Here is a 16,783-nt window from a genome sequence, read left to right as displayed (position 1 = left end):
TTACTTATTTATTTTTGCAATTCATTATAATATAGCACCAAATGGCAACAGCAGTCTCTGAAAGGCACTTTATACATGTAAAAAAGAATGCGGACTAACAATTTAGGGAGTAGGGAAAACGATGATGACCTCACATTCATAATAAGGGCTCTTTTTTTTTCTTTAATCAAAGAAGAGTGCGAAACAAGAGCACTAAATGTTGCTCACTTTCGCTTTTGCTCTGCACCTAAACATCTTTTCCACTCTTTGCGTATTTTTTATGTTACTGGCTGGTCTTTACACCTCGCCATTCGCCCTTCACGATTATGTCATAAAATGTCGATAACTTTAAATGACTGCACTGCTTCATGTTTATCTTCTCTAGCAATGCGTGGACTAAACACAGTAAAAGCCCTTCTTTAAATAGTCCGCACTCCTTAAAAGCGATATAGATACATAAAAGCTGGTGTTTACGCTCCAGCATCTTTACGACGGGATGAGAGGAGGACTGCTGTGATTTGTTGAAATTAAACCGCAGGGTCTTTTCACAGCAACGCGAGATCTTGGTAATCTCTGTGAGGAAGGAAGGAGGGAAGGAAGGGAGGAAGGGGCCTAGCTGGAGATTTATTTACGGTGTGTGTTGGGCACACTGGTTGCGGCTATTCGGAGTGTAACGGTAACAGTTAGCGGGCTAATGGAGTAAGCCATTTGTTTACCATCGACTACGAATGACTGGCTATGAACTGTTGGCGGTTTGACGCGAGGAGGGTAAGTGCTGTGTGCTGCTCGTCGTTTTATTTTGAGTAAGAAGCCCATTCTGTCCACTGTTTCTCTGATGGCTTGTCAGCAGCTGGGCCACCAGCAGCATCACAATGCGGTCAATGTTTATTTCTACCACGCTAGCTGATAGAGGGCTGGCTAAAATGTAACCACAAACTCACAGGGGGTTGTTGTAGTATTAAATCCAGTCAGTCTGAACAACGTCAGTGAACAAAGCAGTAAACAGTAGCTGGTTTGCTAGCTCTTGCCAGTAGGTTAACATAATGTGAACCCCTCTTTTGAAATGATTGGTGATAAATTGGCCAATATAATCAGTTTCCTGATACTGTGCTGTTACAAAGAAAGAAAAAGATATTGCCTCCTTCTTAATTTGTATTCTATTTATTATCATTTTAAACGTTTTAGGTCATGAATAAAGCTTGATGTTAGACAAACATAACCTGAGTAAATGCAAAATGCAGTTTTTAAATATGAGTTCATTTATTTAGGGTAAAACAGCACAGCTATCCAAACCCACATGACTGTGTGGAAAAAGTGATTGCCCCCCTGAACCTAATAACTGGTTGTGCCACCCTTGGCTGCAAGAACTGGAATCAAGTGTTTGTGATAAGTGGCAATGAGTCTGTCACATCACTGTCTAGGAATTTTGGCCCCTCTTCCATTAGTTTGGCCACATTGGAGAGTTTTCCGGCATGAACAGCCTATTTGAGATGCTTGAAATGCATGATCTTAATCTGATTTCACACCAGACCATGACTGGGCCACTCCAAAACAGACGGACAGTCTCCTTCAGGATTTTCTGATAGATATCAGAAATTCATGGTCTCATCAATTACAGCAAGTCTTCCAGGTCCTGAAGCAGCAAAGCAGCCCCAGACCATCACACTGTGACCATTATGTTTGACTGTTGGTATGACGTTATTTTTATGAATTTTTTTTGTTAGTTTTACTTCAGTCCAAAGAATATTTTGCCCAAATTTTTCTTTCAGCTGCACCCTTTAGCGCGGTCACCATGACAGATCATCTGCCTCCGCCTTATCCTATCTCTACCACCCCAGCACTAACCCTCTTCACGTCATGCTTCACTACATTCATTACTCCTTCCATGGTCTTCCTCTTTTCCACCTTCCTGGCAGCTACATATTCAGCATCCTTTATGTAATATATCCACTCTCCCTCCTCTGCCCATGTGTAAACCATCTCAGCCTTGCCACTCTAACTTTGTCTCCATCTCAACTTGAGCTGTCCCTCTAATGTTCTCTGATGCTGATATTGAGAATCTGCACAGCATCATCTAGGATAGCAAAACTATGAGTGATGGCTGCTGGAAGAAAGCTATTTTTAAACCTTGTTATGCTGTACTTTGGCACTAAAAGCCTTTGTGTAGAAGTAAGAAACTGAAACTCACTACGCAAAGCATGCAAGTCTTTCAGTCACATCTTGATGGAGGTGGACTTAAATTTTCTGTGTAATAACACATTGACCTCGAGGGTTATGATTTTTTTATTTTATTTTATTCCAAATCCTGTATTCTATTAAATAAGGGATGGAAGGGTGACTATAAATTGCATGCATTCAATAAAAGATATGATATGAGTGAGCTGGTGTGTTTATGTTTCTACAAACTTCCGCTGTGTCGTAATTATTTCCATGCAGAGTTGCATTACTTTTTCACCATGATGTTGCGTTTATGATGGGAGAGGCGGACAGTTGTATAATGTCTTCTCCAGCACATCCCAGAATTTCCCCCCTGAACTACTCAAAATCCTAGTATTATCATCTCCGAAAATGGTGCACTATCAGGAAAGGGAAAAAATAATAATTCATGTTTTTTGTTTTTTAATCCATATATTCAAGTAGTTAGCTGGCCTCAGTTTTTGGTCACCTGAAAAACTCGACGGTATGAACTATGCATGGTGGGCGCATCACTTCACCTGCCTCTCTTCTTACCTCGATGCATCACATCCATCACTCTGGAGCATTCATCAGATCGCACGACCTTTTAGCATTGTTCCAGAGTTCAGACTCTACTGCAGAACTAACCAATCAAGGCTCTTAACTATCTGTGTGACTTTTTGGTTAGTATATCTGTACCTGGATATATTGTGGAAACATATACTTAGTGATGGGAGACAATATTAAATCTTTCTGACTGATAAGATTTAAAGGCTTAAAGAAATAATGTCCCACTCAGTGGTTAGTTTGTGGATCCTTTGCTGAGTGAACTCATGCTTGGTCTCTTTATTTTTTTTTTTCTTTCTCAGCTCAAAGGACAGAAGTCCATGACACAATGAGTCCTCCACCTCTGCCTGTAGTCTTCTGCTGTTGTCACAGGAAAATCTGGTTGCATTCAGCAGTAGGAGGCGAACACATCTCTGTTTTCCACCCCGTTATTATCTGTCCCCTGACAATGCTACGGAAGGACAAGCATAATGAATAGATACACTACCATCAGACAGCTCGGGGATGGCACCTACGGCTCAGTCATCCTCGGCCGCAGTCTGGAGTCGGGGGAACTAGTTGCCATTAAGAAGTGAGTATCACAAAATTGTGTTTCTCTGTAATCTGATAGATGTTTTTCCTTCTTGGGTTTAGCTATAGTATGATTTCATTTGGTCTCGACTTAAAAAGCTAACTGTAAGCCAAGACACAGGCTGTTTTGTTTTTTTAATTTTTTTCTGTTATGTTATTTCAGAATGAAAAGGAAGTTCTACTCCTGGGAAGAATGCATGAACCTCCGTGAAGTGAAGGTGAGCTTACATTTTCTAAAAGTTTAACATTTTAAAGTGAGTGATGGAAAATAAATCAACCCAAATTTAACATTGAATCTGTTAACACAATTCTTCATTCTTGGTGGGGAAAAATGATTTAATCAACCTACCACATTTACTTTAAACACTTAATCCTTAAAGGATATCTTGCAGCCTCTTCAGTTGTATCCAGGCTTGAATTGATCAGCATTGTTGTGCTTTAACATAGTACCTTGTTTTCAGAATTATATTTATATGTGACACAAGATGTCATTTTTATGATTTTAAACATGTAAATGTGCTTGTCCTGAAGATTTTTGTTTTTATTCTACTAGTCCTCCTTGGCAGATGAGGGAAAGAGGTAGCTTTGCACACTGAAGACTCTCAGCAGAAACTGATTTATGCTGTACTACACAGGAATAGTCAGCCAAACCAAAGTGGCCAGCTGGTTCTGGCTCGATGTGCATTAGAACACGTCATTTGACCCCTGTCATGCTTGTGCCATCCAAAATAGTCCTGAAGAATTTAACATACTCAGAGAAAATATATGTTGTCCCTTTCACAGCAAGAAACATTTGCCTTTATCCTTAACAAAACTTAAAACTGTCACCTCACTGTAAGTTACTTCACTGTCTAAATATTACTTACATGCACTCACTGGCTTCACTAGTTACACCTTCCCAGTACCAGGTTGAAACCTCAGAACTACTCATGGTATAGATTCGCCCACGCCATTACACCAACAACACCAGCCTGAACCTATGGTACAAAGCAGGATGGATCCATGCTTTCATGGTGTTTACACCAAATTCAAACCTTACCATCTGAATGTTGCAGCAAAATTCAAGACTTATCAGACAAGGCAACATTTTTCCAAGCTGCCGTTGTTCAAGGTTGGTGAGCCAATGAGAACTGTTGCGTCAGTTTCATGCTCTTACCTGAGGAGTGGCACCCAGTGTGGTCTTCTGCTGCTGTAGCGCATCTGTTTGTGCATTCAGAGACTCTCTTCTGCGTTCCTCAGTTGCTGTTATTTGTCTTACTGTAACTTTGATGCTCAGATTGTCTCAACTGTGTCTACATGTCTGAACGCATTAAATAAATTGCTACCATATCCTACTGAGAATCAAAGGGGTATTTGTGTTAATAAGCAGTTGATAAGATTACCTAATAAAGTATCAGTTGGGTGTATATCACTCATGAAATTCAACATGATAATATTTTTGAATTCATGATGTTGAGACAGACATTCTGCACTACAGGCAGGTACATCAATAAACACTGATTGCAACAGGAAACGTGACCATAAAGTATGATGTTATTACACGTGACTAGCTCTTCAGGATTTACAGTTAAAAATTAACCATATTTACCACATACTGGGCTTTAGTGCAGTCTCCCACGATAATGCATCTACTCTCCTTCTGATTGGCTGCTCCACATGAAAAACCTTTGAATAGCAGTTGTGTTTGGGTTGCTGTGTGTCTGAGAGAACCATATTAGGAAATGCAGTCACTCTGACGTCATGTACAGCCAAGAGTAAAAAAAAAAAAAAATCTAAAATCAAACATGTAAGGATCACTTTTAAATCTCATTATTATCAAGTTATGGTATGAATAACAACATCCCTCATGGCAACAGCACATATATGACACAACTCAGAGAAAACATCAATTGGTCATTTCATAGCTAGCAAGATTTGTCTTTATCCTGAACAAAACTTAAAACTTTCACCTCATTGTATATTTCTGAATTGGACACTTGAAGTTACTTCACTGTCTGAATATTACTTACATACACTTACTGGCTTCATTAGTTACACCTTCCCAGTACCAGGTTGAAACCCCAGAACTACTTCAAGTTCTTTGTGGTATAGATTCGCCCACACCATTACACCAACAGCACCAGCCTGAACCTTTGGTACAAAGCAGGGTGGATCCATGCTTTCATGTTGTTTACACCAAATTCAAATCTTACCATCTGAATGTTGCAGCAGAATTCAAGACTCATCAGACAAGGCAACATTTTTCCAAGCTGCTATTGTCCAAGGATGTAGCCTTAGTTTCCTGCTCTTACCTGACAGGAGTGGCACCCAGTGTGGTCTTTTGCTGCTGTAGCGCATCTGTTTGTGCGTTCACAGATTCTCTTGTGCGTTCCTCGGTTGTAACAAGTGGTTATTTGTCTTACTGTGGCTTTGATGCTCAGTTTGAACATTAGCAGATCGTCTCAACAAATGTCTGAATGCATTGAATTAATTGCTGCCATATCCTACTGAGAATCGAGGGGCGGGGTGGTTATTTGTGTTAATGAGCAGTTGATGAGATGTACCTAATAAAGTATCAGTTGGGTGTATAACACTCATTAAATTCCCAGTGACAATATTTTTGAATTCATGATGTCAAGAAAGACATTCTGCACTACAGGCAGGTACATCAATAAACACTGATTGCAACAGGAAACGTGACCATAAAGTATGATGTTATTACACGTGACTAGCTCTTCAGGATTTACAGTTAAAAATTAACCATATTTACCACATACTGGGCTTTAATGCAGTCTCCCACGATAATGCATCTACTGTCCTTCCCTTTTATGGACACTCTCCTTCTGATTGGCTGCTCCACATGAAAAACCTTTGAACAGCAGTTGTTTGGGTTGCTGTGTGTCTGAGAGAACCATATTAGGAAATACACTCACTCTGACGTCATGTACAGCCAAGAGTAAAAAAAAAAATCTAAAATCAAACATATTAGGATTACTTTCAAATCTCATTATTATCAAATTATGGTATGAATAACAACATCCAGCACATATATGACACAAAATAAGGAAAAGCATTATCACATAAGGCCAATGTTTCAGTTTGGGTTGATTATTTTTCATTATTTTGTTTAGAAAGCTCATAATGCTCTTAATGCTATTGTGTATATATGCTATTGCTTTATGGGTAATGTAGTGATGATTTACATGCTAGGCCATTTGGGAAATCAATGAATGCCTTTCTGTTTGTTTTTCACACCGTTTCAGTATTTTACTGTCTAAATTTCCTCACAGTGCAACAGTCACACACCAGCTCTAAGAGCAGAAGGTGATTCTTGTGTGCTGTTGGTTTTGAGCTCTGTTCCCCACCCCGGCCTACACACACCCCTTTCTAGAGCTTAACCTTGATACAGCAGACACGAGTAGAACATGCTGCTCCTTTGAGTCCTGCTGAGTAGATTTATAATTACAGCATGCTATCATGAAATCTGAGACCCATTATGGCTTTCCTCCCCCTTACTAAAATATAGCATGGTTAAACCTATACCATCCCAGTGCATGGGAAAGTGTATATTTCTCCATTCTGCTTTCTATTTATTCCATATCTCTTCCCCCCCCACACCTTTTTTTTTTTTTAAATTGTAAGCATAAATCCCACCTTTGCAGCATTTCACCCTCCAAACTACACTCTACCTATACCTACAAGGGTTTTTGGTAGTTGTAGGGTGTGCTTCTGAATGTGCTGCAGTGACCTCTGTGTGTTGTCCAGCATGTTTAGATTCATTTATTTCTCCCTCTGCTTCGGCTTTATGGAGTCCACATTGTGTTAATGCTTGTGTCTATTCTTGCAGTCCTTAAAGAAGCTGAACCATGCTAACGTGATCAAGCTTAAGGAGGTAATTCGGGAAAATGATCACCTCTACTTTATATTTGAGTACATGAAGGAGAATTTGTACCAGCTCATGAAAGACAGGTGTGTGCAGTGATTTAGGTATTTCCATATTTGAAAGTGTATTTGAGTAAGGTTTGCTGTTTCTGTACTCATCCAGCTTTGAATGGTTTCTTTGTGCAGGACCCGGTTATTTCCTGAATCTACTGTAAGAAATATCATGTTTCAGATACTTCAGGGGCTCGCCTTCATTCATAAACATGGTACGTCTGGTTTGGTTTGGTTTGTTTTTTTGTTGTTTTTACTCCAGGGTGTTCATTAAATGTTGCATCCCTGCCATTTCAATCTGGCGAGATGCTCATGCACGCGTCTCTGGTTAGGTTTTTTCCACAGGGATATGAAGCCAGAGAATCTTCTGTGCATGGGCCCAGAGCTGGTGAAAATAGCTGACTTTGGGCTTGCCCGAGAGATCAGATCTCGACCGCCTTACACGGATTATGTTTCAACTAGATGGTGATTTGATTTTTTTTTTGTTTGTTTGTTTTCGAGCAAACGTAGTTCTCATGTACTTGAAGGATGCCTAAGTCCTCTTACTCTTCTTTTTGTACCAGGTACCGAGCTCCAGAGGTGCTCCTCAGATCCACATCCTACAGTTCACCTATAGACCAGTGGGCAGTTGGCTGCATTATGGCAGAGCTGTATACCCTCAGGCCTCTTTTCCCAGGATCCAGTGAAGTAGACACCATATTCAAGATTTGCCAAGTCTTGGGTACACCAAAGAAGGTAGTTATTCACACACAGAGCCAAAAACATTTTGAGTTTGGGAGAAACAAGGTGTTACTTAATAAGAGTTGGTGTCCACCTCACTGAAACTCTATAGTGTGAGGAGCCATCTTTAAAAAAGGGTCTTTTAAAAAGACTCTTTGAGTCCTCCTTATTTGCTGTGTGCAGTTTGAGTCGACTTCTGTCAAACTAAGTGCTTATTAGTGTTGAGAACTGCTTGTGATCCTTTAGAAACATGCTACGGTGCATATGGTGGAATCATAAGGACAGGCTTGAGTGGGCGCGATCATGTCTACTGTTGGCAACGCAGCGAGAATGTGAAGCTTTCTGAGTTTTTCAAGTCTCAAAACGTGAACCGTGGACTGACTCCTCCTTCTAGAATGATTGGCCCGAGGGATATCAGCTGGCCAGTGCTATGAATTTCCGTTGGCCTCAGTGTGTTCCCAGTAATCTGAAGACACTGATCCCAAATGCAAGTCCTGAAGCCATCCATCTGATGACCGACCTGCTGCAGTGGGATCCCAAGAAGAGACCAGCGTCTGCCCAGGTAGTGTCTGATTTGATGTCCTGGTATTTCCATTACTCTGTGCAGCTTAGCGAAGAGAACAAATACTTTTTTTTTTCACAGGCTCTCAGGTATTCGTACTTCCATGTTGGCCAAGCTTTGGGGACGCCTCAGCAGATCTTGGAGCAGGGCAGGCCTCAGCCGAGCCGTGTGCCAATGCAGACTCCTTTACAGTCTCAACAGATGTTGCAGCAGCAGCCTCTGCTGCTTAAGCCTGTGCCCCCCTCCCAGCCTCCTCCTCCCAACCAACACTGCTCGCCCTCCAGGCCTCTTCAGCAGGTCCAGCACTCCCCTGCATCGGCAGCCGCCCAGGCTGCAGCGTACCAGCGGCACACAGAGCTGGTGCGAGAGCAGCAGCAGCCAAAGCACATCCTGAAGCAGGAGCAGACTGAGGGAACGCCGCAGAGCCATCTTCCTTACATCGTTGACAAGACTCTCCAGTGCAAGGTGAGGCTCCTAAATGCTTTGAAAAATCTGTGTAATCCACATCTGAGTAGCGCAAATGTAGAGCACAGAAAAAATGAATCAGTGAAAGGCTAAAGAGACAAGTTGTTGCATTGTCTTTATATTCTTGGCCAATCTTGGTGTAGCAAACGAGGCAGGAGCCAGAAAATGCAAACCTGCTGAGCTATCAGTTGAAACCTAAAGGAGGAGGAGGGCGGCGGCGGTGGGGCCACGGCACAGGGCACCTCAAGGGTGACGACTGGGACGACTACGAAGAAACTGATCTGACGTCTATAAGTATTCTTGGGAAAAGTAACTTCTCCACACAGAAGTCGAGGCAGGGAGAGGGCACGCCGAGCAGGTGAGGCTCTGATCTGTTTGTGACATTTGCACATTAGTTATGTGCATGCTGGTTATTCAGATCCCTCCACTTTTTTGTCTCACAGATATGGAAATATTCTGGATTTTAGCCGACCCACTGGAAATGAAGATGCACCTTTAAACCTGAACAAGACTGCATCCTATCAAGAGCCATCAAGAACTGCCTCTGCTAAGCAACATTACTTGAGGCAGTCGAGATATTTACCTGGTAATAAACAGTGTATTTTTATACATAGCAGAAGTAAGGGATGGGCTTTATTTAAAAAAAAAAAATCTATAATGTTGGGTCTCAGTTAATAGGTTTACCTAGCTCTGTTATTCTTAAATGTTGCCCATTTAAGAGTCTAATATTTATGATTGCCTTTCTGTTCATTTCAGGCATTAGTACAAAGAAGAACGTGGCCATAAATGCCAGTAAAGACTTCACTGGAAGCCATCTTTGGGGCAGCAGTAGTATTCCATTTGGAGGGACTCTGCCGAGTAGAGGCGCTCACGGTAACTTCACTGTAACCTTTAGACTCTTTGTTGTTGTTGTTGTTAAAGAGGTTCAAAGTAATGGGCTTTTGCTTTTAACTATCAGGCACAAATACAGTCCCAGGTGGATACATGCCATCTTTTTACAAAAAAGACAGCGGCTCTGCCGGTCACAGAGGGCATCAGGGTCCTTCAGTGGAGACAACAGCATCAAGTGAGTACAGATCTGAGCTTTCTTTGATACCCAGTTCTTAAAAAAGGAATTTATAAAGGGAAAAAAACACTGCCTTCAAAACCCGCTTTTCGTGTTTCTTTGTTGCCGTTTCAGATTATGCAACATGGCGGTCTGGCCGGAGCCAGATGAACACGTCTGCCAACATGCCATCGACCAACAAAAGCACCCCGGGTCTGCTGCCTCGCCCGCCGCTGCAGACTATTCATGGGCGAACGGACTGGTCTGCCAAATACGGACACCGCTAGTGGCCTCGCCCCTGAGCTCCGATCTGTGCCCTAAGAACTGTTTCTCTCCAAAGAGTAGGCATAGTCGTTTTATAATCAAAATGTGTACATAAATCTTACACAGCAATAAATTCAGTTTTGTCGTGCGCACCATGGATGTTGTGATATGTAAAATATTTAAGTAAACAGGTAGAATGCAACCTGCCGAAATGTGAGCCCAGATTTGCTCATCAGTGTTTTATTTTGTATTTCTGGAGCTGAACGTATGCCCTGCGGAGGTTGCATTCGCAGTTTTGTATCATATCTGTTGTTTACCACATGTACACTTTATATGCATACTGTAACTATTCACTGTGACATTTTTTGGCTGACAAGTTACTTTGCCTCTGTACAGTAGTAATGTTTTTCTTTTTACATGATTATTCTTTTGTTTTACAGTGATTGCATTTCCAATCAGGTAGCTGTCATTTATGTGTTATCTCCTTTTTTATGTCACTGAATTTTAATGCAATTCAAGGGGTTGTGACATTGTATAGATCCGTTTCTGTTCAGTAACACATTTAACCCCTCTCGGCCAAACTGAGTGTAATTATTGAAATGCAGGTTATCAAGTACAATTAAACTTTTTGACTGGGTACTGGTATTCGCACAGTTTATTCTTTTATGAAGCAATTGTAGTCGATTGAAACGTTTTATTGTTATTTCTTTTAAATGGAACTATTACCTGTCAGCCCAGTTTCCATGTCAGGCCCACAGCTGCTGCAGGATGAGCACAGCTTGGCTGCTGGATTACTCTGTCAGGGATTAATCCAGCTATTAATACTAAAGCAGATAGGTTGGGAAATATTTGGAAAGTGACACAGTTTTCATCATTTTAACTCAAAATTGGATTCTGCTTGAAGCTTTCAAGGGGTTTAACTAAAATATTCCATCAGTTGGTGTAACTAGTTTATACTCCTACCTTCTTAGATGGATTTGCTTTATTTTTCCAGCCTAAGGATGACCTGTTTCGCTTGCACAGAGAGCTCCTCTGACTCCTTTTTGTTTCAGATCGTCAGCCTATTCAACGTATGACAGCTCACAGCTGTACCTGTCAAATTCTGTTTTCTTGCTTTAAAAGGAAGAAGGCGGGATATTGAAGAACTGCATGTCCTAAACCTTTGCTCCAGTCTATATGTGAATAGCCTCATGTTAAAGTAGACATTCTGCACTTTGAGCCCATTTTCATTATTCAGCTGTAACTTGAATATATTTTGGCAAACGGCTTAATAGCAAGTAGTACGGTGTTGTGCAAACGTCTTGCAACATCCTTCATTTCTTTATAATTTTCTTACAAGGAGCCAGATGTTATTATTATTTTATTGTGGTCTTGAGAAATAGTTCTCCAGGCTTTCTGGAGGCATTTCCAAATTTTTCTTTGGGATTTGGCTGATTATTATTATTTATTTTATTTTTAACAAGAATGTTCTTTTTCTCAAGCCACTTTAACACTGACCTATGAATCATTAAAGCATCAAAAAAGGGACATAGCTGAGGGATAAGCCAGATTTCTGTCTACATATAACAGACAACTCTGTAAAAAGCCAATTTTTAATCAATGAAGCTTCATCAGAAATGGTCTCAGTGGAAGGGTGGCAAGAAGCCTTTCTCAGGAAAGAAAACGGGAAGAAAAAGCTGAAGTGTGCCAAATTACAGAAGAGCTGGACTGGAACTCATCATCAGCATGCACTGCTACAACCAGCATTAATGTGGAGACTGACACCAAAGAAAAACACACATTGGAGCACTATGAGTCATGCATTGGACTCCCCAAAGCCCAGACCTCAACAGCAGTGATGGGCTCATCTTGACAGAGATCCAAAGAAAAGGCAGCCAACATCCAAAGAAGAGCTTTGAATGAGGAAGAAGAAGCCTGGAGAACTATTCCTGATGACTACTTAAAGAAACTGGAAAGAAAAAAAGCTGACTAAGAGTTCACGCAATATTTTATGGACCGCTAACAGGGAGGAACTAATCTTAACATCTTGGGAATTTTTTCTTTTTTTTGCTACCAAAGCACATTCACAGCCTGTGTTGGTGGGCACTGACCAATCACAGACTGACCAATCACATGTTTCCCCGCCTTCATCCTCCAGCCGCCCAAACCTTGGACTTCAATAAGTGTTATATAACAGCTGAACTTTTATTTGCACTTCTCCCTTCGCTTCAGTCACTTCTCCACGAGTGCCGGAAGGATCGCAGGTATCGCAGCTTCCCATCCAGTAGTATCACTTCCATCTTCATTCAGCAGCTCATATTTCACTGTGATTGCATTGTTGCTTGTAGGTTCACGGGTTATCAGTTTAGGAAAAAATAACCAACAATCATGGGTGAAAGAGTTGTGCTGCACTATTTCAATGGGAGAGGGAAGATGGAGTCTATTCGCTGGCTTTTAACAGTCGCAGAAGTCGAGGTAAGTGCTTTTTTTGAAGACCTGCAGACTTGATCAGCTGTAACATTTGTCATTTCATGGTAAACGTTACAGCTGAATAATGAAAATGCACTCAAAGTTCAGGCTTTACATATTATTACTGTCCCAGAAACTGATCTAAATGTTTATATTCACAGTTTGATGAGAAGTTTTTGGACACCCGCGAAGAGTATTTAAAACTCGTAAATGGTGAGTTTAATAAAAACAAAACCCGTAACTAAAATATGAAAAACTGAATGAAACGGACATGAATTAAAGGGGGGATTTAAGCTAAAATCATGTTCATCTTTTAACTAAAGTGAATCAGCAGTTTTTGTGGGCAAAAGGTTTCAGGAGTGTCATGACCTACAAAGATGTAGCCTAAGATGAATTATTATGCCTGGGAGTGCCACCCTGCTTTACTAGCTTCTGTGTTTACCCTGCAGATGGAAAGCTCATGTTTCAACAGGTGCCATTGGTGGAAATCGATGGCATGAAGCTCGTTCAGACAAAAGCCATCTTAAATTACCTCGCCGAGAAGTACAACATGCATGGAAAGGACCTCAAAGACCGTGTCATGTATGGTCTTTTATTTGTTTATTTATTTATCAGACATAATAAAGATAGTCCGTCTTGTAATTGAAGACTTTTTTTTTTTTTTTTTTTTGCTGTTGTTGTTTTTGTTTTTTAGGATCAACATGTACTCCGAGGGACTGATGGACCTCATGGAAATGATTATGGTGCTGCCCTTCAATCCAGACCCCACAGCCAAACTGGAAGAGATTGAGAAAAAAGCAAAGGAACGCTACTTTCCTGTGTTTGAAAAGGTAGAAAAACAGAATAAAATGAGTTGTTGATGATTATAATGGTTTCTGACAACTAAAGTATGTGCTATGTGTTTTTGGACAAACGTCTTAGGCTCTGACCGGACCCGTGTACCTGGTGGGAGGCAAACTAAGCCTCGCAGATGTGCTGCTGGTTGAATGCACCCTGATGCTAGAGGAGAAATGCGTTGGGATTCTCAAAGACTTCTCTGCTGTTAAGGTAACGTTGACAGAAACACCTTCTTCTATCATAACACTTGGTTTTTTTTAATGACACCATGAAAGTTTGTATTTACCTTTAAAGTTACAGGCCCTTTACAGGGTTTTTTCTGGGACATGCATGCTATTTCAGGGTATAAAGGTCCAATTTTTCAATCTTTAATAAATAAAGTTTTGGTTTAAAAAAAAAAATCAGGTAAGAGGTTCTCTTTTTAGATTTTGTTTTTTCTTTATTTTATACATGGAATGGCAGTTATTATTAAACCAAGTACCGTGAAATGCTCAGTCAGCTTTCTGTGTTTCCTCACAGTCTTTCCAGGGCAGGATGATTCAAATCCCTGCCATCAACAGGTTTCTGCAGCCAGGCAGTAAGAGGAAGCCACCCCCGGGTGAAAACTATGCAAAGGCTGTCATAGAAATCTTCCAGATCAAAATATAACCTCAGTAAAACCCATTACATTCCTGCTACATTCCTCATTAGGCTGCATGACTGGGATCAGTTATATCTGCAGGCCTACGTGGAAACAAATGCTGCACTAACACTATGGAAAGCATATGAATCTTGATGTGTGATCTTTCCTAACAATGTGAAATAAATAAATGTTGATCTTCCAAAAATATTTGAAGCTACTGTGTTTTTGTTCTGATTTTTTTTAAAAAAAGATAATAATTATAATAAATTTGTGTCAAAGAAATAAAGAATGGGAAAACATTTCTTAGTAATCTGACTAAACCACCTCACTGAGCAGTAGACCGTTCCCTTTTTCAGGAGCTGAAAATTAAGTGGACAATTGACTGACTGGCACTTTATGGCCAGAAACCAATATTTCCTGTTCTTTTGTTTCATGTCAAATGTTGCAGACATTTCAAGTTGATTCTTAAATCTTACTGCTTCTCACTGTACTTTTAAATATGAGGCCCCAAGAGATGTTAGTGGAAGTGAGTGTGGCGTTCACTAGTCTGTAACCCTTCTGTAGTGCTAGCTATAGGTGGCGAGTACTGCTTCAGTGACATCTGCGCCATGAACGCAAGAAAAAGGGAAGTGTAATTTTCTCATCACTGAGCAAGCAGCTGGTTTAAAGCAGGAGGGTTGAAGAACATGCACAACAAAGTCAAACAATGCTGCCCACATTACTCGTTTGAGTAATATGTTGTGGTCAACTGTATCAAATGCTGCACTGAGATCCAGCAAAACTAAGACTGACATTTTTCCACTGTCTGTGTTCAGACATATGTCATTAAACACTTTGGTCAGAGCGGTTTCAGTGCTGTGGTTCTGTCTAAAACCTGACTGGAAGGCATCATAGCAGTTATTCTGTTTTAAGAAGTAATTGAACCTGGAGGTTTGTTTTTCGCCATCTGCGCTCAGCTTTCCTACACTCTCTTTTTTCATTTTTCACCAGTGTGGAGTTTCTCCAGGAAGACTTTTTCCTTCCAGAGATAACCTTCACCTTAATGGGAGCTGTTAAGGAATATATTCTAAAACACTTCTTCAGTAAAGACTCAGAGAAGAGAAACACACAGAACTTCTTGCTAGCAAGGGCAGCCTCCAGACTGAGAGACTCGCGCTGAGAAACTGCCCCGGTCTTTATTTATACTTCAGTGTGTGTGTGGGGGGGGGGGGTCCTGCTGATCAAAGGGTCATATAACAGCACAAAAGGAACAGCCTTGGTCATAAAGAGGGTAGTCTCCCCCTCACCCTAGATGGTTCACCCTAGATAACACAGTGAAGAAGTCCAGCAGTTCATCTAAACAAAAGGCACTTAGACGAAAACTGACATAACTACGTTAATCCTACCGTAAAACAATAAGACAAGGTACGACCTCTCCCATGCTCCTAGGATGTGGGGGTGAACACCCTAGAATGTTACAGACCTCCTAGGATGAGACAATCTTTCAATATGCCACAAACTATATACTTCTACACACAAGTGATTACATGCAGTATTCTACCATATGCAAACTTATATCACTGAAAGATTATACTGACTACTAAGTACAATTTTCCATTGACAGGAGCAAAAGTGTCCATTACATTTAACATTTTAGCATTGAAGCTATTGACGAGCTCATTGACTGAACCTCTGGACAGGTCAGGTGTTAATGGGAAGACCTGGTAAATATCTCACAACTGTATTCAGTTATACACCGTTTTGTGATCACCGCTGTTGATATATTTGTGTGGGCTGAACTTTTACTTTCAAAGAAAACACAGTAATGATCAGACAGACCCACATCAGACACAGTAACCTTCGAAATGTTCAGGCCCTTGGAGATCAGCAGGTCAAGAGTGTGTCCTCTATTATGTGTGGCCTCTGTTACATGCTGAGTCAGCCCAAAGTTGCCCGGAGTGTTACTCAGGTCTTTAGTCCCTTTGTCCTGAGGGTTGTCCACATGAATGTTAAAATCCCCAGCAATAATTACACAGTCCAAATCAACACAGATCACAGACAGCAGTTCACTGAGGTCATTAAAAAAGTCTGTGCAGTATTTGGGAGGCCTGTAAACATTAAGAAACACAACTTTGGATGGGGCCTTCAGCTGTAAAGCCACATATTCAAAAGACTGAAAACTTCCAGGAGATAGCTGCTTACATTGAAATGATTCATTAAATAAGACAGCAACCCCTCCTCCTCTCCTGCTCGCCCTGACCTCACTGATAAAACTGTAGTTAGGAGGGGTCGTCTCGATGAGAACAGCTCCACTGTTACTTTGGTCCAACCAAGTTTCAGTTAAAAACATAAAATCAAGGCTGTGCTCAGTGATTAAATCATTAATTAAAAACGTTTTCCCAGCTAAAGATCTAACGTTTAATAAAGCCAACTTAAGTGTTTTAGAGGTATTACTTGTCCCCTCCTGTTTGGGAGCAGTCTGTGGCACACAAGGTATGTTTACTATGTTTAAAGATCTTTTAGAGTGCAGCTCTCTGTGTTTTGACCAGGCCACATGTCTCCTGTCACCTAAAAGTACAGAAATTTTAAAACCTTCTAGTAAACAGGGTCCCAGCTTCTCCTGGGAAAAGTCACCACT

At 40.9% G+C, this 16,783-nt stretch overlaps 2 protein-coding genes across 5 annotated transcripts; both read left to right on the top strand.

The window, feature by feature from the left end:
• Window positions 1-546: 546 nt before the first annotated feature.
• On the top strand, window positions 547-10,896 carry LOC146561188 (serine/threonine-protein kinase ICK-like). Of its 3 annotated transcripts, XM_085297048.1 has the most exons (14): window positions 548-747; window positions 3,024-3,292; window positions 3,455-3,509; window positions 7,118-7,239; window positions 7,339-7,418; window positions 7,536-7,668; window positions 7,767-7,938; window positions 8,318-8,485; window positions 8,567-8,950; window positions 9,094-9,308; window positions 9,394-9,536; window positions 9,707-9,823; window positions 9,909-10,016; window positions 10,131-10,896. In XM_085297048.1, the coding sequence occupies exons 2-14, from the start codon at window positions 3,192-3,194 to the stop codon at window positions 10,280-10,282; spliced, it is 1,950 nt and encodes a 649-aa protein (XP_085153174.1). In that variant the 5' UTR covers window positions 548-747; window positions 3,024-3,191; the 3' UTR covers window positions 10,283-10,896. The 3 variants fall into 3 exon arrangements, with proteins under 3 accessions (XP_085153173.1, XP_085153174.1, XP_085153175.1); XM_085297047.1 differs by having other exon boundaries at window positions 547-747; window positions 8,318-8,950; XM_085297049.1 differs by lacking the exon at window positions 548-747 and adding an exon at window positions 6,561-6,594 and having other exon boundaries at window positions 3,210-3,292; window positions 8,318-8,950.
• A 1,462-nt stretch (window positions 10,897-12,358) lies between these two features.
• On the top strand, window positions 12,359-14,373 carry LOC146561187 (glutathione S-transferase A2-like). Of its 2 annotated transcripts, XM_085297045.1 has the most exons (7): window positions 12,359-12,502; window positions 12,587-12,713; window positions 12,869-12,920; window positions 13,157-13,289; window positions 13,402-13,537; window positions 13,629-13,754; window positions 14,064-14,373. In XM_085297045.1, exons 2-7 carry the CDS (start codon window positions 12,627-12,629, stop codon window positions 14,190-14,192), a joined length of 663 nt encoding a protein of 220 aa, XP_085153171.1. In that variant the 5' UTR covers window positions 12,359-12,502; window positions 12,587-12,626; the 3' UTR covers window positions 14,193-14,373. The 2 variants fall into 2 exon arrangements, with proteins under 2 accessions (XP_085153171.1, XP_085153170.1); XM_085297044.1 differs by having other exon boundaries at window positions 12,459-12,713.
• The last annotated feature ends 2,410 nt before the right edge of the window (window positions 14,374-16,783 follow it).

Source organism: Mchenga conophoros, linkage group LG13 (genome assembly GCF_057382185.1).
Source record: "Mchenga conophoros isolate Kocher_MC1m ecotype Shallow Benthic linkage group LG13, M_conophoros_male_GT1.1, whole genome shotgun sequence".
Taxonomy (NCBI): Eukaryota; Metazoa; Chordata; class Actinopteri; order Cichliformes; family Cichlidae; genus Mchenga; species Mchenga conophoros.
Note: the sequence above shows the minus strand (reverse complement) of the source record. Positions and strands in the feature narration are given on the sequence as shown.